Here is a 24,352-nt window from a genome sequence, read left to right as displayed (position 1 = left end):
CAATGTTCCAAATAACGCACATGTTCTTGGACATGTTGAAATGGATAATATTATTCCCGAACCAAAGGCTTAATTAGATGTTCCACTGGATGTTCCAGTTCGGAGATTCGTTAGAGACTGACAACCTTCCACCATGTATTCTGAAGATGAGTATGTATTATTGATTGATGTAGGTGAACTAGAGTGCTATGTAGAAGAAATAAAAGATGAGTACAAAAGCAATTGGTTTGATGTTATGCGAGATGAGATGCAGTCACATTATGATAATCATACTTTTGAGTTGGTGAAGTTACCTAAATGTAAAAGAGCTTTGAAGAACAAGCGGGTATATAAATTGAAGCAAGATGAACATACTTCATAACCACAGTACAAAGATAGATTGGTTGTCAAGGGATTCAGTCAGAGAAATGGTATTGATTTTGATGATATATTTTCTCTGGTAGTGAAAATGTCTTCTATTCGTGTGGTACTACGCTTGGCAACTACCCTAGAATTGGAAATTGAGCAAATAGATGTTAAAACAGCCTTTCTACATGGTGACTTGGAGGAAGAGATATATATGGAACAACCTAAGGGTTTTAAAGTGAAAGGGAAAGAGAATTATGTGTGCAAATTGAAAATAAGTCTCAAGATCAATCTATATATCGAGTCAACTAGCCGAGTCTCAGTCTATAATGTCGTGTGTCGTATATTATGTATTTAGTTCAGTTAAGAAGCCCGAAAAAGATAGTCCTTATCAACCAATGCTGCCCGAGTGCTCAAAATCTTTGCTTTCCTCCTGGGCCGGGGCAAGAATAGAATAGATTATCATACGTATATTTCTATATTTCATGTAGAAAGATAAAGAAGAATAATTACAGAATCTATGTATTCCTAGATGCCCTTCAAGAGTCATTTCTGTGGCACTCGGGATCTACCACTTATTTAGTTACGATAGGACGACTAATTAAAATTGAAACAAAGGGTCTTCTGGTTTTGTCGGTGCTTGAAACAATTTTGTCTTCTCCATAATAGTATATCTCTAGAGTCAATAATTTTATATGAGGAACTACTGAACTCAATCACCTGCTGCCATTACTCTTTAGTTTTTTGTTGAGGTCTATCTTGTAGAGGTACTCAAATTGGATCACTCCTAAAACAAGCATCGATGCAATGGTACAAAATGTTTGCGTCAGTTATAACATAACATGGCTATAAGAAGACTTCCTTGAATTTTTTTTGATAATAACTTTATTATTTTCTTACTTTATGTTGATTATATGTTGATTGTTGGCAGGAATGCTTCAAAAATTGAGTTATTGAAGAAAAAGTTGAGCAAGTCTTTTGTCATGAAAGACTTGGGCTCGGCGAAGCAGATTCTTGGCATTAGAATTACCCGAGACAGAGATGCTAATAAGTTGTTTTTGTTGCAAGAGAAATATATCGAGAAGATCATTCATGAATTTTACATAGACAAGGCTAAAGTAGTTAATACTCCTCTTACTGCCTACTTTAAGTTAAATATGAAGCAAAGTCCAACGACTGATAAAGAGAAGAAATATATGGAAAGTGTTCTATATGCCTCAGTTGTAGGAAGCTTAATGTATGCAATGGTATGTACACGCCCAAACTTGGTGCACGAAGTTACGTTGTTAGTCCTTATTTGTCAAATCCAGGTAGAGACCACTGGAATGCAGTGAAGTAGATTATGAGGTATCTTCGGAGAACTTCAAATTTGAAACTTAGTTTTAGGACCGGGAAACTTGAGTTAGTTGGATACACAGATTCCGACTTGGTAGGAGATATTGATACTTGTAAATCTATTTCTGGTTATTTCATTTCTTTTGCGGGTGAAGCCGTGTCATGGAAGTCAAGATTGCAGAAATGTGTTGCACTTTCTACAACCGAAGCTAAATTTATTGTAGCGACTGAAGCTAGTAAAGAGATGATATGGATGAAGAAGTTCTTACAAGAACTTGGGTTCAAGCAAAAGAGGTATGTGTTATTTTGTGATAATCAAAGTGCAATTCATCTTGGTAAGAATTCATTTTTCATTCTAGATCGAAACATATTGATATTAGATATCATTGGATAAGGGATGTTCTAGATGAAAAGTTGTTGGAACTTGAGAAAATTCATATGGATCGTAATGGCTCTGATATGATGACGAAGATTCTACCAAGAGAGAAGCTTAAATATTGTCAATTGATAGCAGGGATGGTGAATCCCTCCACATTGTTATGAGTGGGAGATTTGTTAACTGGGTTCACTCCTATGTAGAGAAAGCCCAATGAGTTGCAAACCCAAAAAGGGCTTGAGCCCATATAATAAGTCATATAGGGAAATAGGGTTTCTCACTATCTTTAAAAGTGGTAGCCGCAAAAAGACGTAATAACAAGAGAAAAAAGAGAAAGCAAAAAATCTGGGATTAGGGTAAAGTCTGATTTACATCAAGCTGACATCAGAGGTCAATTCGTGGTTTGATTGAGCTAAAATTTTGTCAGCATGTTCGTTGCACAATCTTCTTGAATCGGAATGGTTTGATTTTTGTTTGAAGCTCCTTACATAAGGTTTTTCGTGGATTGATCAAAACCTGCATTTTTGGTCAGATTTATCATTGATCTCTTGTGAAATTTATGTGTAGTGCCAAGAATTATGTTATTGAGATCTTTGCTACTATGTACCTCTAGTATTTATTAGAGAAGAACATTGTTCACCCAATTTTGTTGATAGCGCAGATTTTGGGTGGACTCCGGTCCAGTGGTTTTTTATCTCCTCACATCGAGGAGGTTTTCCACGTAAAAAAAAATCGTCTTGTGTTCGCGTGCTTGATATTTATTTTACTCTATCATATCGATTCCTATTAGATTTACACAAGAGGAAAGATTATTTTATTCCACTGTGTTAATTCAATATTATTTGAATTGTTACTGTTCTCCCATCACAGAGATTCTTCAGGACATCTCTCTCCTTTCAAGTTCTCAAGAAGGTGATGTGATTTGATTTCTCTTTTTTTATTTGTTTCTGCGTTTTGGTGCAACTGAAAATGTAAACATCTTGTTTTCTCAAAATGCGCTAATTGTCTTTTTTATAGGGTCATCAGAGAAAAAGACGCGACTTTTAAAATATTGTACTGTTGTACATGACATTTCGATCTCTACAACGCCATTAACGAAAGGGAAATTATTTCTTATCCCTTTCTTCTCGAGTACAAGTTCTAACAAATATCATCCTTTTTGTTTTTCTTAGATAAATCAACGAAATTTTTGATGAAGTGATTATACTAATTAACCATTATATGTAGGTATGAGATTGTTGGTGTGGTCATAGAAGTTGGCGCCAAAATGACAATATTCAAGGTTGGGGATAAAGTGGGTGTCAGGTGTATGGTCGGATCATGTCGCTCTTGTGAAAATTGTAAAGACAATCTAGAGAATCACTACCCAAAAATGGTCTTGACTAGGGGTGAGCGTGGTTCTCGGGTAGAACTGGGAACCGGAGAACCGCACCAGAGGTTCCGGTTTGGTTCCCGGTTCTAAAGGGACCGGTTTCGATTTCCGGTTCCATTTTCTGGGAATCGACGGTTCCCGGTTCTGGAATTGGAACTGGTACTGGGAATCGGAACCAGTCTGGTTAGGGCTAAAAAAGCCCCAAATTACTCTCGCGAATGCGAAGTCACAACACTCAGTCTCACTCTCTCTTCGCCCTCTGCTCGACGCCACCAACACAAACCATCAACCCACGACGCCACTGCACCGCCTTCGCCGTGCCCCGAAGCCTGCGACTGAAGTTGGAGAAGGTGAAGATGGACGCATGAAGTCTGCAATTGGCATTGGAACCCTTCTTCAGGTCTCCTTTACACCTACTGGCTCGATGTAACTATCCTGAACATGATTAGAACCCCTGTTGATCTAGATGTATCACACTGCAATTCAGTGATTGGGTGGTTTAAAATGCTTTGCAAAATTCTGTTTTCATTGATATTTTTGAATGATTGGAGTCATTTTGTTTTTGGTGGATTGTGCATAACGGGCCATTGCTGGTGATATTTGAAATGCTCCTTATACCCTAATTAGACCTTGAAGTTCATGGAACATTTTAATGCAGGATGGTTTAGGTGATACAATCGAGTCTCTCTTCTTGAACCACCCGAAGAAGAGATAGATCCCTATAGAAGGTTGGCAAATCTCGGTATGAGAGCAGCAGAGCTTCAGAACTAGAAGGGGGTGGTAGGTTTTTAATTTAGTTTATTGTATCATTCTGCATTAGTCAACCATTTCGGGATTCTTATTCGCCCCGTCTTTATTTCTAATTACCATCAGGCACCATTTGAGAAAAGCACATACATTATTTTGACTTCCAGCGACGATCAGGGTAATTGCCAATGCAAAAGGAGGTTGGTCATCAACTTGAAAATGACATTGGCCATAAAATTTTAGATAGTTCCATTTTCTAACAACCATACTTAACATGGGAGTAGGGCGAGGAGGTGGATTACAGAGGTGTCCTCCATCGTGATGGTTCTGTTCTCATGTTTGTCTCCTTGAATCAGTTGAAGGTATTGTTTCAACTTTCACAAAACAAAAAATATTTGAGAATCTTTTCAATTGGGTATACTCTTCTTCTTCTTCTTCTTCTTCTCTCTCTCTCTCTCTCTCTCTCTCTGGGTGGGGGGAGGATGGAAGTATGTTGTAAGTTTTGGTGGTCTTCATCAAGAATTTGTTAGTGCAGGCCTCAGAAAATTTCTACCATTCTCTTGCTACAAAGCTTGTTCTAGGAATGCCATTTAAGGTCTATGCCTTTCTCAAATTTATCCAGCCATTTACTCTTTTGCTAAAAGAAGTATATAATGGTATATGGATTTTGATCATAAATTTAGTGCCTTTCTCTCTTAATTTATAGGATCCGGCAACATAGACTCAATTTTACCGAGAGAGCTTCCACCGCCTGATAATGCGATTTGTAAGAACCAGATTTCTCTTGCTTATTTTTCTATCACGACATTTATCCCACCGCACATTCCCTGGATGCACTCACATACCTGCAAAATATCACTTGTTATCCCATTAATTATAAAGTGTGAGAATGAAATCACATTGCCAAGTAAGTTCACATATTGCTCATTCAGAGGCTAAAATCTCTGTTTTCTGAATTTTTTTATGCGAGGATGATCTGAAGCTTGCTGATAATGGCGCAAAGACAAGTACAAGCTTGCTGACTTTGGCGAAAATCTTTGGGAACTTGAAGATGCTTTATCATAAGCTGCATCAAAGCATGAGCTATGAGTCTTTTGCTGATTTAAACAAGTTTTCCCAGGTATGCCACCTGCATAAAGTTAGTAGGATTGCAGGGAATGCACAATTTTTCCCACGACATCATTTGATAGAAATGTGCGGGTGATGAATGACAAGTTTGTATATTATTGCTGCATTCATTTCCATTTTTTTTTAACTTAAAATGAAAAAAAAAACCTGTTGGAACCTAGAACCGACCCCAAAACCTGTGATAGGGTAGGTTCCAGGTTCTTCATTTTGACGGGTAGGTTCCAGGTTCTAAAAAATGAGGAACCTATACCTGAGGGTAGGTTCTAGGTTCCAAGCGGAACCTGTAAGGAACCGGGAACCACTCACCCCTAGTCTTGACCTATGGTGCAAAGTACTATGATGAAACCACAACTTACGGTGGTTTCTTGAATATCATGGTATCATATGAGTATTTCGTAATTAAAATCCCTGACAACTCGCCTCTTGATGGTGGTGTTCCTCTCCTTTGTGTTGGGATTATTGTCTATAGTCCATCGACATCCTATGGGCTTGATAAGGTTGGAATACACTTAGGGGTTGTTGGGCTTGGTGGGCTTCGACACATGGTTGTAAAATTTGCTAAAGCTATAGGCCTCAATGACTATCATCAATACCTCCCCTAATAAGAAGAAGGAAGCCGTAATACATAAGAGATATAAGTATCTTAGAGTCACAACAAAAATAAAGAAAAAATTATTTTCTTTTATCATGCATAGAGGTAAGGGTAAACGAATGTATATTAACATTAATATCTTTCATTAATTGCAGTTTGCAACACAATCTCAACTGTGCATGCTCTTTTGCCTCTGTTGGGTCTGTTGAAAAATAATGGACAGCTTATCATGGTTGGTGCAATAGCGAAACCACTTGAGCTACTTGCTATGCCACTCCTCATGGGTAAGCCTATGCGAGTCTTTTAAAATTTTATAGCTCTCCATGGAATAGACTAGCTTAATTTTAGTTCTAGTAAAAGGTTAACTTTGAGTTTTTCATGGATGGATGAAGTAACAAATGCGACTTATTATAACGGGTAGAAAGATTTTGGGAGTAAGTTGCATTGGAGGGATTAAGGTGACACAAGAGATGATTGACTTTGCAGCAAAGCACAATATAGTCACAGATCTTGAGCTTATTCCTATGGACTATGTGAACACTGCCATGGAGTGCTTGTCAAAAGCAGATGTGAAGTATCGATTTGTCATTGACATCACCAATTCATCAAAGCCATTATGATGATCATTCCAATGGATTATTACTTGACCGAGCATGGATGAAGATTAACTTTATCTATCTTGTAATTTCAAGGTCGTGTTTTACTACTAAGATGACAATTCCATTTCATAATTTGCTTCTGCTTATTAGTATGGTGGTAACATTTCATTTTCCCCTTTGGAATAATGAACACTATTTTGTATAAATGCAAAAGGGTTTCCTTTTGTATACTAAGAAATTCATGCTTTCAAAGCCAATGCCCTTTCTCAACATTTTTGTGACTTTGCGGAGAAAAACTTCAACAACAACAACACATAGGATTTGGACGATCAACATGAAGTTCCAAGATCCAATTTCTCATTTGACAACAATTGTTAAATGATCAACAATGTGCTTAATCCACATAATACACCATACTATTTAATGAATATGTAATGAAAAATTGAGAAAAATTATTGATGTAGATCTGAAAATAATTTATTTGAAATTTCCAAAAAATCCTCACTAACTTTTGTCACAATACCACTGCATCCTAATGCTTTTAAAATTGACGCTATCACGACACTTAGAATTAAACTTTAAATTACACCAACTCTCAGTTGATGTTATAGCTTACAAAATTGTCATATTCTTCCAAAAATACATATCAATACATAAGTACATATAAAACCAATGCATTTGTCCATTTCAACGATTTTAAAAAGGAAAACAAATAAATGGAACTTTCTTAGAGGGCTACTTAGAATTCTTTTAGAGCTTATGCAAATTGTATGTAGATAGTAAGTTTAGAGGAACTATTCAATTCAATTTCTCGATATATACACAGCCCATAAAATTCAAAGAATTTGTTTGTCTCTAAAAATTTGAATTTTACCCAAGAAATATGTAATAAAAAACATTTCAACTTCCAATTCTATTATCAACACTTTGAATATAGTTCTATCTATATTATTACAATTTTTCCTAAAGACATTTGTTAAAAAGATTTTCAATTTCCAAGAACATATCTAATACAAAACGTTGTTCTCTCTAATTTAAACCCTTAGACTGTGTTAAAACTCGGGATATGATATAATTTATCCTATTCTACGCTCAATGTCTACTCAAAACATGATAAAATCGAATATAATAGGGATATAGCCTAGATAAAAATATTCTATGGGAGATGTGGGATAAATGTGTAGGATTTCTAATATCCATAAAAGAAAAGTTAATCTTCTCGAACGACAAACTTATTAAACTAACAAACTTGAAATTATATTTGAATGTAAATGATATTTGAATTCTAATATTAGAAATTCAAAATAAAAAAATTAGTTTTTAAATTTAATCTTATTTTTATTAATATATTTAACTATAATTCTATCTTATAATATAAATTCAATTTATAAATATATATTTATATTTATATTTATTACATATTTTAGGTATTTTATATTTTTGGTTAATTAATACAGTTTACTATTTAATAAAAATTTGTTAAACAATGACGGAAGGGAAAAAAGAAATAAAAAGAAAAATAATTAAAAATAGTGGAAAAATAAAATAAAAATGCAAGTGAAAATGAAAACAAATTAGGCAATAATGTCATGAGAGATTTTTACAATCTCCATTTGTGAATTTTTAAATTTATTTACACTGATATGTCATTTATATCACAAAATGTACATGATAGATGTGAATATATTTGACTTTATTACTAAAAGTCACCAAATAGTAGATAAGATATAGCAAAATCCCTAAATTCTATATCATATCCTACTCAGAAATTCAGATGACCAAACGTAGTCTTAAAATATCTAACCTAAAATGCTACCCTCAATAAAGCTAATGCAATTATTTCTAAAACACTAGTGACGACCTTGCCCTCATTTTTCTAGCCCCCTAAAAACTAATAAAAAACAAAGGCAATGACATGGGCGATCCGTGAGTTTTTTCTTCAATATTCAACGTGATTCCTTGGCTTTTCTTATCCAATCTAATTGCTGAATTTTAAAAGTTCAATCATTTAGTCCTTTCGTTGAGTGTATCACCACATTAAGCACATATTTCTAAACTTAGACTGCCACAATGGTATTTATTGGGTCAAAATAGTGATGTGAACCATCAGCCCACTCTCCCAAGTCAGCACTTTTATTTTCCTTCCTTTTTTTTTTTCCGGAGGAAAAGATAAAGAAATGACTTGACGGTATAAAATTTGATCGTTTGCTATAAATGAAGGGATACTGAGCAAGTAGTCCTCGTCCGACATCCGGGCTTCGTGAAAAGTGTGATTATGCTTGGGCAAGGTAGGCCTGAGTCCACTTTAATCTTTCCGAAGCCCAGGACTGTAGAAAGGGCACTCAAGAGGGACCAAAACGAGGCCCAAGAGCGCACGACCAGCGCGTCTTTAGTGAGTCGGTTCGCGATCTTAACTACGTTGGCCGTCTCTGCTGTTTTACATGCGATCAATGCATCCGACATTTATATATATATATATATTGAATATGATTGAGCGCTGGAGACATTTTTTGAAAATGCTAAACCATCAGAAGATGTATGAATGCAAAAGACTTTGGAAACCACAGGCACAATAAGATGATGGACGGTGCTATCCAAACATCACCTTTTAAGGTGTGCTTGCCGAACAATTCTTTTACAAAAGTATCTATCTTTAGTTTGACTTTACGGCACTAAATCAATCGACTTTTCAAGAAATAAAGGGTCCCACACCAGATGTCACAAAATTGACTTAATATATTTCATGCAATATAGTCAAAGTTTTTTTTTTTTTTTTTTTTGGTTAGAAGTGTAGCATTGGATATATCAAATTTCAACTATTACTAGTATGCGTCAATGTTTGATGTATCATGAATTGTTTTTGATATGGGAAAAGATTATCCTATTTAGATCTCGTGTAATATTTTCCTGAAAACATAAAAGCATCCCTATATTCACTTTTTATTTTTATTTTTATGGAATTTCCCACTTTTCTCTTTGAATTTTTAGAATCTTGGACATTATATATCTAGGAAGAAAATTTCAACAGATTATTCATTAATCAGTTGGCATAGCAATGTTGTAAATACAAAACTGTGCAAGGAACAGTGGATTTTGCTATCTTCTTTTAAAAAAAAATGGTTAAGATGACGTTTCTCTCATTTTGCTGGCAGCCAAAAAAATAAGAGAACATTGTGGTGCACAGGTTGACTGGTCAAACAAAGGGGGGAAGAGATGATGACGTACAGGTCTGGTTCAGTTTGCTCACCAAGTATGTCATCACCAGCCTTCAACTTCAACAAAAAATAAAGAGAACATTCCGGTGCGTAGGTTGGCTGGTCAAGAAAAGGGCGAAGAGATGATGACGTACAGGCCTGGTTCAGTTTGCTCATTAAGTATGTCATCACCAGCCTTCAACTCGGGGCCTGTTAGAGGGTCGTGGGCACGCAGTGAAGAGCAATTGAAGGCTACTCCACTGGCCTATCCTCCTTCAGGGGTATTGTCACCTACGAGGACCACCTGCGGTAGTCCCCCCAGTGAGGGCATCCAGTTAGGCTGTGTTCTCAATTTTAATATGCCGGTGTCAACAGGTCTCGTATTCTTTATTGGTAAGAGAATATTTTTCTTGTACATTTTAGAGTTCAGAGAAGTAGTTTAAAGACTTTTTTTTTTGTCAGTCTTACTCTATTTCTACTCTATACTCACTCTCAGACTTTTGTCCTGCCTCTTGCAAGGCGTGGGAGTTGAAACCCACTCCTAAAACTTACGCGTCCTCACCTCATCCCCTCTGAGAAGGTGGGGATTTGAACTTCTCACCTCCCCATTCCATATTGGAAGAGTGGCTACTGGGGCGAATCCTAGTGGTTAAGTAGTTTAAAGACTTGTTTAGTCTATTTCTCTCATTTTGCTGGCAACCAAAAATGAAAAAAGAAAAAAGAAAAATTCTCATGCATGGGTTAACTAGTAAAAAAAAGGGGAAGAGATGATGACGTACGAGGTCTGGTTCAGTTTGCTCACCAAGTATGTCATCGCCACCACTTCCCGTATCTTCTCACTCCCTATATGTGCCTCGCTTCTCATTCCCGCCTTTCTCTTCATCCCTCAGAGCACACAACTTGCAGATTTCTCTTCCAATTTGATGTGAAAGCAGTGCTTTTCAAGCTTAGAGAAATGGCACTTTCACCGGAGAATGAACATCTAGTGAAAGCTTTTGGATGGGCAGCCATTGTTTCCGTTTTTCTGGTGCAGCTGAAAATACAACAAAGGTGAACATTCTTTTTCCTCGAGATGCATTAATTTTCTTTTGTATAGGGCCATTGGAGAGAAGGACGTCACTTTTAAGGTATTATATTGTGGTATATGCCATACCGATCTCCACACTATAAAAAATGATTGGGGACTAACTTCTTATCCTGTGGTACCCGAGTATGAGTTCTCTCATAAACATCATCCTTTTTGATTTTCTTAGGAAACAAAATTTTGAGGAAACAATTATATTGATTTGCTGTTATATGCAGCCATGAGATTGTTGGTGTTGTCATTGAAGTAGGGACTGAAGTGACAAAATTCAAAGTTGGGGACAAAGTGGGTGTTGCTGGTATGGCTGGATCATGTCGCACTTGTGCAAATTGCAAAAACGATCTTGAGAATTATTGCCCCAAAATGATCATGACCTATGGTGCAAAGTACTACGATGGAACCATCACCTATGGTGGCTAATCGGATATCATGGTATCGAATGAGCATTTTGTAATAAAAATCCCCGATAAGTTGCCTCTAGATGGTTGTGCTCCTATCCTTTGTGCTGGGATTACTGTTTACAGCCCATTGAAGTACTATGGGCTTGATAAGGTCAGAATGCACGTAGGGGTGGTTGGGATTGGTGGGCTGGGTACATGGCTATTAAGTTTGCCAAGGCCATGGGCCTCAAGGTGACCATCATTAGTTCCTCCCCTAATAAGAAGAAGGAAGCTATGAACCATTTGGGAGCCGATGGATTCTTAGTTAGTCACAATAAAGAAGAAATGCAAGTATGTTACAATCACATTAAATTATTGTCTTTGAAAACGATTTGTGGCAAGGATGAGCGAAAATAAATTTATGTTACTATTTTTTGTTAAGTATAGTCTGCGATGGGAACAATGGATGGCATCATCGACACTGTCTCAGCTGTGCATGCTCTTTTGCCTCTGATTGGTCTCTTGAAAACTCATGGAAAGCTTGTCATGGTTGGTGCACCAGAGAAGCCACTTGAGCTGCATATCTTTCCACTTCTCATGGGTAAGCCCAAGTAGGTCTTTTGAATTCTATAATACTTCTTGGAGAAAACTGCCATCATATTTAGTGTATAAGGTGAAATTCTAATTTTTTTAGTTACTAGTAAAAGGTTTATTTGTGTTCCACAAATGGAAAAGAAAAAAGAAAAAAGAGAGAGTGATAAATGAGACTTATAATGACAGGTAGAAAGATTGTGGGAGGAAGTTGCGTTGGAGGGATTAAAGAGATGCAAGAAATGATTGATTTTGCATCGAAACACAATATAATCGCAGATATTGAGCTTATTCCTATCCATTATGTGAACACTGCCATGGAACGTCTGTCAAAAGGAGATGTTAAGTATAGATTTGTCATGCCAATTCATTGACGTCCTTTTCATGATCATTCCAATGGATTGCTACCTGGCTGAGCGTGGATGAAGATGAACTTCCATGACATATTTTTCAAAGTCATGTTTGACAACTCAGATGCTTTTTCAATTTAATAATTTGCTTTTACATAGTTTGGTGACATCACTTCATTGTCCCCTTTGGAATAACGATATGTACTTCGTGTAGATAGCAACCAAAGCCAATCTCCTTTATGAACAATCCTTTTGCGACTGTGTTGAAAGACAACTTAGAGAATTGAGTCGCATAGGAAGTTTCAAGATCCAATTTTACATTTGATGGTAAGAGTTAATGTTTCAAAATTGTACTTAACTCAAATAAATATGCCACACTGTCTAAAGAATACATCATGAAAAGTTGAGAAAACTTTGTATGTAGATCTGAAAGTTTGTTATTAAAATTTGAAAATGAAATGCCCACTAACTTTTGTTTCAATATCACTTTGAAAAAGAATTGGGGTAATGACTCTTTGAAACTTCTTTTAATGTTCAATGTAGTTCATGAGCTTTTTTTTTTTTTTTTTTTTTTTTTTTTGTTCCATTTAATCCCCAAAACTTTTATAAATTTGCTCAATCAAATCCTTTCATTAAGTTTTCAAACAAAAAAAATAAAAATAAATAATCCTTTCATTAAGTGTATGGCCATATTATGTGCTTTAACCCTAACTCTTTCAATTTCAATTTGGGCTGCTTATTCTTTTCCTTTTTTTTCCCGCTAAAATAGACAAGTCCTTGATTTAGAAGACTCAAGTGTGACTTTGTTTTTGAGTAACTAGAAATGGCGTCATTTCGCTTTGTTAACATGGTTATTGTACTTGTTAGTGTTATTAGCCACTTCAAATGCTATGATAACCTATATGGACGGAAATTTTAACCACGGTTGTTTTTATCCCTCGTGCAAAAGTTCGTCTACTTTTTTTTGGTGAATTAAAAATTACAAATTTTTTTATGTTGCTGATAAATTCCTGGGAATATTTTCGGATCGGTCAGACAGAATCGTATAAATCACAAGCAGTTCTAACGCTTGTCACTCTTATTGTGATGAATTTGATTCTGAAGCATTGCTTGACGTACCGATCTGTCATTCTTAGTAGCAATAGCTTCTCATTGCCATTCAGTGCCATAGCCTTCGTAGGTAAACATAAGTGAAGACAAAAAGAAACGACATCATCCTCGAAACAAGCGTATGGACGACTCATAATACATGCTACCCCAGCTCATTAATTACTCTGGTATTGCTTATATAAAATCTCTCGGGTTGACCTTCTACAGATGAATGGCCACGTGCGGATCTTCTGCTGTGCGAAGCTCATACGGATAAAACCCATTTTCATTTGACGAATTCACGTTTGACGTCCCATAAACCTGTCATCGTGCTTTAGTTCTCGAAGTGTATACACCACATGTTTCGACAAAAATGAGAAAAATTTCTATGACGAACACCATTACCTTTTTTAGTAACTCCATGTTCTCCTGGCGAACAAGGTTCGCCTTCCTACATAGTTCCACATTTTCTTGATGAATCATGCTTCCCTACGATTTCAAACCAATGTTATGCTTCATAGCGAGAATTTACAAATCACCTGAACAGCTAAATGGGTTCGATCTCAAAACTACCTTTCGACTCAATTCTCGTATTTCGTCGTTCAAAATCTGCTCCTGCAATTTAAGATGTTCAAAAGCTCTTTGTTAGTGTAAAAAGTTGACCATTGAATTTTAGGGTTAATGGCTATGTAGGCAAGAGTAGCCTTTCTAACCTTATTAACTCGGACACCACGCAAACTCATCTCCAACTGGTTTTCTAAATTATGTAGGTCCTTTACGTTTAGTCCGCTGAGTTGCTCTCCCATCAACTTCCTAACTCAACACAACGTACAATATTAGTTAAGATTTTAGAGATGTGTGCAATTTCCAATTGAAAAATGCCTTATATATATGCGCACACCTTTCTTGTACAACAATATATTAGGTAAAGTACAAACCCATGAAATACCCAACTAAGCTCCTGATGATTCCAAAACTGACGAGGGCCATAAATCTGTCTTGCTAAAATTCAGTTAATTGATCAAATGAAGATTTTTCTTGGAACTTCTAGCAGCGAGCAAACCTTTCATCACAACTGGCATCAACACCGTTCATCTGTTGCTTATGCCAACATGCCATTTCACTATCCAAAATCGAGGTAATAATAATCAATTAAGAAGAAAGCTCTCTCCACCAACGGTACTTTGAAATAACAATTCAATTCATTACATAGGCCGGGAATGTTTTGCTTGATAGAGACTCCCATCGTGGTGACCGATCTCTTTCCCATTTTAGACAGCTCCACCTAGACCAGTCCCCCGCATGATATTATCCGCTTTGTTCACGACTCATTTACGTCTGCACAACTTTAAATGCATAGGGCTAATTCTAGCTTGTGCTTGACTCATGGTTTGGTTTAGTAAGTCCTACGTGGGCGACATGGGATCAGGCAATATCTGAAACCCGATATCCCCGTTCCTGATAAATTATTGAGGGCAGCCCATCGCGGGCTCATCTCTAGTGGGATTACACACGCTTGGTTTGAAAACATGCCGTACTATTATGACATTGCATGAGACTTGTCTGCCAACACAACCACGTCTAGATGATGTGAGATAAGAGACTTATATTAAACCCGACACATATGTTAAACGGTAGAGTGCTAGGATGTCATATAGAACAAATTAACGTGGAATCAAGGTCTAAAAGAGGACAGATATATAAGGAGAATCTAGCGATAGGGACAGTTCTTTATGCATCTATTCCAGGAAAAACTTGACGAACATCGCATACGAGCGATATGACCTCAAGAACCACAAAGTACTGCATTAGGAGAAAATTGTTACCTGTGGGTTTCACGTAGACTCTTCAATTCTTGCCTTAAGATTGCCGCCTCCCTTTGCCAAAACTGCACATAGGAAGAGCAAGAGACGGGGTCACCGTCGCTCTCCATTCAAGCTTAACATGCTCCCCTATTTTATTTTCTATTTCCTTTTTAACTGACGCTTAAATTCTAAACAGAAAGTCATGCTTACTTCAAAAGAACCTTAGATTATCATGGAGGAATATCTTGCTGTCGTGCAATTTTTATGTAACTTAATCAAGATTGATGGATGATAAAACAATGCCAATCTTTGTATTCATATCTTGTCTAGTGTTCGCATCATATGTTTGAGATGTCACGTCGATGGAGGACAAAGCATGTTAGTGAAGGAAAAAGACCAACATTCTGATTAAGAAAAAGACCAGGTCAAGATATAATCTTTGATGAGCGTAGAAACCGTCTAGGATCTTAAGGAGTAGAGTGTAATACCTTGAGATCGGATAACGGATTGAGAGGCTGCTGATGTTCTTCTTTTGTTGTCTGATATCTTTCGAAAACTGACTTCATGCTAATGCAAAACATAACCATGAAAAAACCGTATTTCATATATTAAAAAAAAGGTACTTAAGTCAAAAGGTTCATTCGCCTCGCATTTTCCTTTTCAAAATTACCCTTGCATCTATAATATCTATTTACTGCGTAACCAACCCACTTTTTTCTTTGCTTAACCCATTCTTTTGTCTCACTTTTTGACAAGAGCCAATATTGTCCTAACACTTCCTCAATCCTCACTACAATGGAAAATTATGGACACTATCGTCATTATAGAAGTTTTTGGCCGATAGTTTTGCATATGACGGCTTTCATCTTACCCCTAGAACGATAAAACTGAATAAGTTCAACAAAATATGATCTCTATGTAGTTGTGCATGCACTACTAAAACTATATTACTAATAAGGAATAACTAGTGATGCCGCCTATATTGCTTAGGCTTACTGAAATTGGTTTACAAGTGGAACGACCCTTGCAATATTGTCATTTTTACTTATTACTGAATTCGATCTTTTTGTCCACATGATGTAGTGATAACTTCTAGTATAATCAAGAGCCAACTATGACGCCACTACATGTGAAATATAACTAATGAGGGACCATAAATTCGTGATCCAAAAGTTGGTTGCACATAAGGGAAGGGTGTAGATTGAAGAGCTAGATCAGGGCAAGGTCATGAAGGTAGCTAATGCTTGAGCTTCGAAGATCCAAAGACAATAAGATGACGAGTTCAACCTCCATTTTTGGCACATTGAATTTTTATTGAACTCGTACTCCTTAGAAAAAGAGAATAATGGGAAAAGGCAATAGATTTTGGCAATCAGTAAGCTCTAGTTCACCTCTGTATGGTCTATTATACCACACTTGGGAATATCGACAGTCATAATCCATTTCAAGAGGCTATTTCTATTTCTTTTTTCTTTTTTCTTTTTCCGCTGGTCAAACGGCAGATTGATAATGCAATGTGTATCCAGCAAGAGCTCTAAGCACTTGTACATGAGATTAATTAGCTGGATAGAACTGCGTTAAACAGAAGAAACTGGTTTGTGGAAGAAGATTGAAGATTATAAGGCCTCGAGGAAAATTGTTTGCTTGTATTCCATGTTCTTTATCGCTTGATACGCTGGGGTTTCCATGTTGTTTGCAATTTATTAACTCAAAATGGGTTATTGTGTATGTGACAATCAATTGACTCCTTTTCTTAATTAGTAGTTTGGAACTTAATAACAACTAGGGGAAATTACACTTTTGCTGCCTGTAACATTGTGAAAATTCAGGTTTGGTTCTTGTACTTCGGTTATAACCCCAACCCTCATACTATCATCCGGTGGCAACTTAAGTCCTATAGGTGAATTCTTTTAAAAAAATTGTGAGAAATCATTTAGTCAGCACCGGCTACACTGACACGTGAGTCCGACTTGTACATATCCCTGATGGAAATTACATTTAAGTTCCTATACCTTTCGGAATGTTCAAATTTAGTCCCTATACTTTGTTTTAATAACAATTTTAATCCTCCTACCATTTATTGATGACATTTTAACACAAATTTTCACATTCCCATTGCAAAAAAGTTATAAAAGACGCTAGCTTTGACATAATGCACATTTGGATATTGATATTTGTAACTACCATTGATGGCTTTACTAGTAATAACAAAAGTAACTTTTATCAAGCCACTTAATATTTAAGAGTTAAGATAGGCACTCGATACTAATAACCTCCCAGTACATTGAGAACTACGTACAATCAACATGACATCGACTTGTTGGTGTCACTTGAATCGGAAGAATTTACATAAACCGTGTAAATATTTTGCCTATTCAATAGTGAGTCAAAGTAGTGGCTAGGAGAATTAAAAGTTACCTACGTTTTTGTAAGACTAGTCCTAGGTTTCTCTTTATGTATCCAAGATGAAAATAAGGATGCCATTGTTGCATATAATGTAATTACTTTAATGGGACTGTCATGATAGGCACGCTTGCGAAAGTTGGAAGCATCAATGGTTGAGTTAGGAAAACCAAGGAGGTCAAATTTTGTTTTTTATGACAAAAAAACCCACTTTAGATAGCTAAATTCCGAATACATGTGTTACTATACTAACTTGGTTAATTGGGTAAGACATAAGCCAAAGGCCATGTGAGTGATAATCTAAAATAAAATTATTTACTCAATCTATGTGGCACAGGGAATCGAACATGTATCATACGTCTAATTCACACACCAAATTCATTCTTTAACCACTGATCCAAAACTATGGATTCAGAAAAAGAATCTCTAGCAAGAGAATTAATTTTGACAAGTTTTGAAGGTTGGAAAACAACATGGCGATGCTTCCCTAGAATATTTTACTTTGAGAAACAACGCAAATAACTTCAAGCTATTAAAGTATTTTGTATTGCCTATCACTTGCTGATGGGTAATACTATCCACACGGACCATCCTCCATGTGGTAATTTAAACTTCCTCATCGGCATTTCTTAATGGATCTTTTAAGTGTTTGGGGATCATTACTTTGCTCACCAAGAAAGAGTCTTTCCTTTCTTTTTCTTTTTTTTGTTTTTGTTTTTGTTTTTGTTTTTTTATGAGGTAATGTGATTTAATAACCTATCAAGTATTTTCATATACACATGTAAAAGTACTTAAAAGGTAATGATTTTAATGAAACATGGTTATACTTATCATACAAGTGCAAGTGACACAAAATAAGCATGTATCAATGAGATGCGTATACTAGACAGAGTCACTCTCATCAGCCACAACCTGCCCAGTATTGGCCATTTCACCTTCACTATCAAATTGCATGTTAAGGACATCACTCAAACTTCCCTTTCAGTAGTTGATAACAGAGGTCCAGAAAATGATAGGTGCATGGAAAGAAGTCAGTTATAAGCGGCAATAAACTAGAAACAAATGAAATAGCAGACCGCAATCGCAAGATACTGTATTCTGTCTAATAAAATAGCACATAAAGGGTCTTCTCTGTGGTTATCTATTTCCTTCATTTGATAATCTAAAACTTTGTTTGATCCTTTCTGTTGAATTTTTCTATCATGTTAGCATAATAACTGCGCTGAGTATGATATTAAGGATAATATAATTCATATATATATTGTTCTTAGTTAAGTTTTATGAATTGAGATTCTTTAAATGGCACCACAGCTCTAACAAAGCTTCACTTCCCTTGTTCACTTCAAGATATAATTTACTTGCCAATACCATGTGTGTGGAAAATTATCGTTACCGATGTTGTAAAAAATAAAAATGAAAAAGATTAATTTGGCGGCGGAGATCCAGGAAAGAAACGGCAATAAGAAAGAAACAATTACAGCAGGATCTAAACGGGAAGTTTTTAAATTCAATGACCACACAGAAGCTTTGAGAAAAAGAAAATCTGGCGCAGAAAATTGATATCCCTCTCTGTCTCTGTCTCTGTCTCTCTCTCTCACTCTGACAAAATGAAAGGAATAAGAAAATGCAAACGTGAACCGGAGTTGGGGCTGACCTGGTGCTAGAATACTCATGCAACTTTCCAGTGCTGGAGAAGATGACGAGCCCAACTTGGGCATCACAGAGAATAGCCAGCTCTTTGGCCTTCTTGATCAAGCCCTTCCTTCGCTTTGAGAAGGTGACTTGCCTGCTCGTCGAGTTGTCGATCCTTCGGATCACAATTTTTCCTCTGCCCATTTGCACTCTTAGAGTTCTAGGGTTTTTGGGTGGTGGAGTGATGGTGCTTTTTGTACAGGGATATGACTTGAGAGAGAGAGAGAGAGAGAGAGAGAGAGAGAGAGAGAGTAGCTTAACTATGACGAAGACGATAAACAAAGCTTTAGTCTCTAAAGCCGAAGAGAAATTTCGCTGAACAACCGTTAAGTCGTCTCAGCATCGCGTATTTAAAGTCTTTACCTTTTGTACTGTACCCGTTATGTGAAGATTCACTTTGTTAAAAAAAGTCGAGGAAATCTTTTAGCAAGTGCGCATCTCTTGATTTTGAAAAGGACTGTTTTTTTTCATTTCTTGGTGGAAGTTCACTCCAACCTAATATTGATTAGTTATCTATTATTAATGTTATGAGTAATTATAATATATACCAGTAGTGTAATAGAATATTTAATTTATACACTACCGATTTGTGAGATAGAGTAGTTATAATTCTCAAATCAAAGGTAGGTAAAACTGCCTGCATAATTTTTTTTTTTTTTTCTGGTGATATAAACTTCATCTTTCCTGATATTTTAGTGTCATCCACATGTTAACTCTCTTTTAAAAGCCACACATCCTAAGAATCACTAACATTATCTATAATTACAAGTTCTTAATAAACTCGGTCTATGTATACGGTCATTTTTATTGATCTTGTGAAACCCATCATGGGGCCTACGGATTCAATGGTTATCATCATGTTGTCTTGTGAGTTAATATCATATTTTTCCATCAATCACCATCTCTCACTCCCTCCCTTCTCTCTTGCATCATCTTTCCACTTCACTGGCTCTTTGATAAGCTTTCGTGCTTGTCTACCCGTCGTTATCGTTATCTATCTCTATCTCTCCATTGCATCTTGGTAGGCGTTGTACAAATCGAGCTCCAATAGTGATGATCTAAATCTGCCTAGATTTGGAAAAATAAGGAGTCAGTTGATGGTGACAACGGCGGGGAACTTGATGCCGCTGCCAAGGGAGCTTGAAGGATCTAGATGGTGCGCAATTGAGGGGTGGTAGTTGGGCAGCTAAGGCGGTGTTGCTTTTTTTTTTTTTTGGGGGGTGTTGATGAGGCCGCCATTGGATCAAGCAGTCAGAGACAATGGTAGTGTAAGAAAGAATTTATGCTTTAATGAGTAACAATATATATATATATATATATATATATATATATATATATATATATATATATATATTGTCAAAAGAGAATAATTATATAGATGTAAAAAGTTTCACATGAATCTTAGAAGCTGATGAAAGGAGGAGGAAGTTTCCAATGGAATACTTTTGAAAGCTATCTCATCATTCCACACATGTTAAAGGATCCACTAGGATCCACCTAACGTGTCAAGTTATTATGTTTACAAGACATGTATGCATAATGTGATTTCTTTTCTTCCAAAGTAGCATATGCCATTTTCTAGCTGATCTCTACTCTTTAGGACTTAAATTCAAAGCCGTACAATTATTGAAAGTTGCCCCAATGGCCACCCTTCTTATATGGGAATGGGAAGATAGGGAGTTCAATACTTTACTTTCTAAATGAGGGCTAGAGTGGGGATGTTTAATTTCAAGTGTGGGGTTCATCTTCAACGCTCTGCAAAAGGATAGGGTTCATCTTCATCTTCAAGTTTGAGAGTGAAATGAAAGTTAAAGTGAGACAGACGAAAAAATAAACATAAAAATTGAAGTTATACATCTCAAATGACAAAATTACCCCTAAGTGAAAAACCCCAAAAAACTCAAACCTCTAAGTCATCTATGGTTTTTTGACCCCAAATCTAGTCCACCCAATGCCATATTCCAACGGCAGTGTGGCCTCTATAACCTTCGAATCATTGATAATATTACCGAGATCATCCCTCCCAAACTCGATGTGGATTGTCTTGGGAAATAGCATTATTAAGGAATTAATGTATAATTTTTTGTCGCCGCAATAGTACCTTGACCAACTCTAGGTCTAATAGGAAATTTTGTTATGTTTTAATTTAGAACCCCTCCCTCTCTCTCTCTCTCTCTCTCTCTCTCTCTCTCTCTCTCTCTCTCTCTCTCTCTCTCTCTCTCTCTCTCTCTCTCTCTCTCTCTCTCTCTCTCTCTCCAGGTCTAATAGAAAATTGCGGTTATGTTTTAATTCAAAACCCCCTTACGTCCCCCCCGCCCCCGGTGGGGCACTAGCAAGATGACCTCGACGAGGGTATCATGGTGTAGGCGACCTCAAATTGATGGCAACATTATTGATGACCTCAATCCATAGTAGTTGTAGCTATAGTGACCTCAATGAGAGTCATTTGCCACGTCCATAGTCACCATCCGAGGGTGGGATGCCATGGGTCACCGGTTACTATAATAGATTCCCTCCGTGGTCATGGCGAGTGGTAAGAAAACTGTGATATCATGCTGTAGTGGTGCTGAGCTAAGGCAAGGTAGGATGCTTCAGGTGTCTGGGTTGGAAGAAAACCTGGAAGATATTTCCGAAAAGAAGATTGCCAACCGTATTAGTGCATGCAGGAATCAAAATTGAGATACACTCCCCTACATGCTTCATCATCCGCAAAATATATCGCAATCCATTGATATGTGCTAATTACTTATAAGCGTCTTCCTATTCGTTTGGGATGCGACAACACATCATGAAAAAGAAATTCAATTGATGCTTGAGTTAGATCAAATGAAGGCATATATTAAATAGTTAAAATAGAGCGGCCCTGCCAATTTCGGCGGGAGTAGATTCATGCCATGTGTCGAAACTTAATAGGAGGGGCCTGCAACCCCACACTTTATCTCTTCGTCGCTTTTTAAGAGATTGTCGGATCGGAACTTGAAGCTATCAAGCAACGCACAAAGCTCACCCTTTGATGCACGATCCGGACTATCTTCTTGTTAATTGACTATTCCAAGAGATCCATCGTGTCCGCAACGCGGATTGGACGAGAATTGCCAGTGAAACAAAAGCACGGTGGTCGAAGAATACATCACATGACCAGGTCCTTGTAGCTTAGCGAAGAGATTAGGAAAATAATTTATGTTGTTTCCAGCAATTCATATGCATATCTACGAACACTTGCTTTGAGTTGTTACTATGCAGATAAATGGATAACTTACAGTTAACCGAGAGTGATTGTGTCGAAGTAAATTTCCTATAGACATGTGTTGCTAGTTGACATGATAGGATAAGATCAATTATAATACAAAATATATTGAAATACAAATTTCTTTTGCCTTAATGGTGTTCACACTACTTACTTATGTTATCGACCCAATTTGTAAAATAAGTTTAAATCATAATTTAGGTAGACGCAGAAGGAAATGTGCTTTGATTCATTCATTTTCATTATGAGTTTTCATTTAGTATATCATACATGTAAAAGTTCTTAATTAAACGGAAATTTTAAAACTCTAATGGAAAATTGAAAAATAAAAGAGTTGAGAGCGCATATAATTTAATTGCTGCAAGCTAGATTTCTTTCTCCCTTACCCCAATGGTATTGTGCCAGTGAAAAACCAGCCGTTTGCTTCGTCAGATCATCGAAACTCTCGCTACAATGGGATCTATTGGTTTATGCTAATTGACCTACATTTGATAGGCATTCGATAAAGAGTCGATACCTATATCTAAGTCATACTTCCATCGTAAGTTATTTTTTGTAGTCACACTCTTGATTATAATTACAATCATTTTCTTAATAATTCGGAGGTACGCGCGCAAAAATTCAAGTACCCAGATATTTATAAAATATTCTGTGAGTCTTTATGAACTACGCATTCTTAATTGAAAATCTCACACCTCAAAGCGCGGATAGCGATATAGCAAGAAACATATGTCAGCGCCCAAGTGACTGACACACGTGATGGTCGCGAAAGTGGAATTAACCAATCGAAAAAGAACTTCGCACGCCTCTCAGCAAAATCAGCCAATCGCAGACATGCCGTACACCTGATGACCTGGCGTCTTTTTTTTTTTCCACTTCTTCAGATCACAAGCCAAACACGGGCTGAGCAATCGCCTTGGTTTGGGCGCCTCTTAATTAAACATGATGTTTTGGGGCTACTGTCAAAGGGAAAACACTATCCCCGATGGATTATGATAATAGAAAAAAAGATAAATTCACAAGTAACCGTAGATAGCCAACGTGTTTGAGATGTCGTTTCAAATTATTAATGTGTGTAGCAGTTTTTTTTTTTTTTTTGGTAAAGTTAATGTGTGTAGCAGTTGATTGTGGCAATTACCTCTGAATACATTCATCACAAATCATGTCTTGTTAGTGATAATTTTCTTTTTATCATTGTGTGTTACATACATGTATAACTTAAGTATTCTTCTAATGGTTTTCCCTTTATCTTATTGAAAAGATGATAGCAAAGCGTTCATAGCTGTCTCCAATATGAACATTTCCTGTTGGGTACACCCATGTGACGATAATTTACTTAAACCAATAAGATTCTCACTTTTGAGAAAACCCTGATGGGACCATGGAGACTCCAATTTCAAGGGGAAGATCTCATGATATTGGAATTCTAATGCCTCTAGGAACGAGCTCAGACAGGTGTCAATCATCAGCAAATCATAGAAACTCAAAGACCAAGGAAAAGTAATCCTGTGGATGTTCTTCCATTTAGTTTATAATCCCAACAATGCATGAATGTTGCTTTGCTGAGTCACCGAGCTGTAAAAAGGAGTTTACTTTCTAAGCGGTGATGCCAAACATGCCGTAAAATAATGAGAGAAGCACGTGATGTGCTGTGGTGACTGATATGTTTTCCGCCATCCAAGGAAAAGAAGGGGGATCGCACTTTCTGGGCAAGTGATGATGGATCCTCTCTGCGACTTAGCAAACAGAAAGTAAAGGGAAAAAAAGAAAAAGATGGGTCTCTCTTTGAGTCTTGAGGCCAAAATCGAGATGCCCAATTGAGTTTTCGCGCCCCTAGTTGCTTCATTTCCTAGGCATGAGTTTTTGTGAAGGTGTAAATGCTTTCGCACAACATTCTTATTCCTTGACCAGATGAAGAGATCACAAAAAATTTCAAATGCAAAATATAGCTCGCTTGAAGCAGAGTTACATCATGCGCTCATGAGCAAGAAAATGAGACAACCAGTACCTCCCTTTGGCGGCC

General features: G+C 36.8%; 2 protein-coding genes across 2 annotated transcripts in view; one reads left to right on the top strand and one right to left on the bottom strand.

Annotated features, from left to right (window-relative positions):
- The window catches only part of LOC104414101, a 32,300-nt gene extending 20,183 nt beyond the window's left edge, over positions 1-12,117 (top strand). The window contains 10 exon segments of the mRNA XM_039299877.1: positions 3,284-3,444; positions 5,616-5,880; positions 5,882-6,000; positions 6,051-6,183; positions 6,317-6,505; positions 10,728-10,898; positions 10,991-11,364; positions 11,367-11,503; positions 11,600-11,753; positions 11,933-12,117. Of these exon segments, the coding sequence (XP_039155811.1) occupies positions 3,284-3,444; positions 5,616-5,880; positions 5,882-6,000; positions 6,051-6,183; positions 6,317-6,505; positions 10,728-10,898; positions 10,991-11,364; positions 11,367-11,503; positions 11,600-11,753; positions 11,933-12,117 (1,888 nt within the window).
- Positions 12,118-13,225: 1,108 nt separating this feature from the next.
- On the bottom strand, positions 13,226-19,337 carry LOC104414102 (MADS-box transcription factor 27). Its single transcript, XM_010025121.3, has 7 exons — positions 19,045-19,337; positions 15,476-15,554; positions 15,009-15,070; positions 13,896-13,995; positions 13,756-13,797; positions 13,588-13,671; positions 13,226-13,503 (listed from the first exon to the last, which is right to left on the bottom strand). Exons 1-7 carry the CDS (start codon positions 19,224-19,226, stop codon positions 13,405-13,407), a joined length of 648 nt encoding a protein of 215 aa, XP_010023423.2. The 5' UTR covers positions 19,227-19,337; the 3' UTR covers positions 13,226-13,404.
- Between the last annotated feature and the right edge of the window lie 5,015 nt (positions 19,338-24,352).

This window comes from Eucalyptus grandis, chromosome 8 (genome assembly GCF_016545825.1).
Source record: "Eucalyptus grandis isolate ANBG69807.140 chromosome 8, ASM1654582v1, whole genome shotgun sequence".
In the NCBI taxonomy this organism is placed as follows: Eukaryota; Viridiplantae; Streptophyta; class Magnoliopsida; order Myrtales; family Myrtaceae; genus Eucalyptus; species Eucalyptus grandis.
This window is presented reverse-complemented; position numbering and strand designations above follow the sequence as displayed.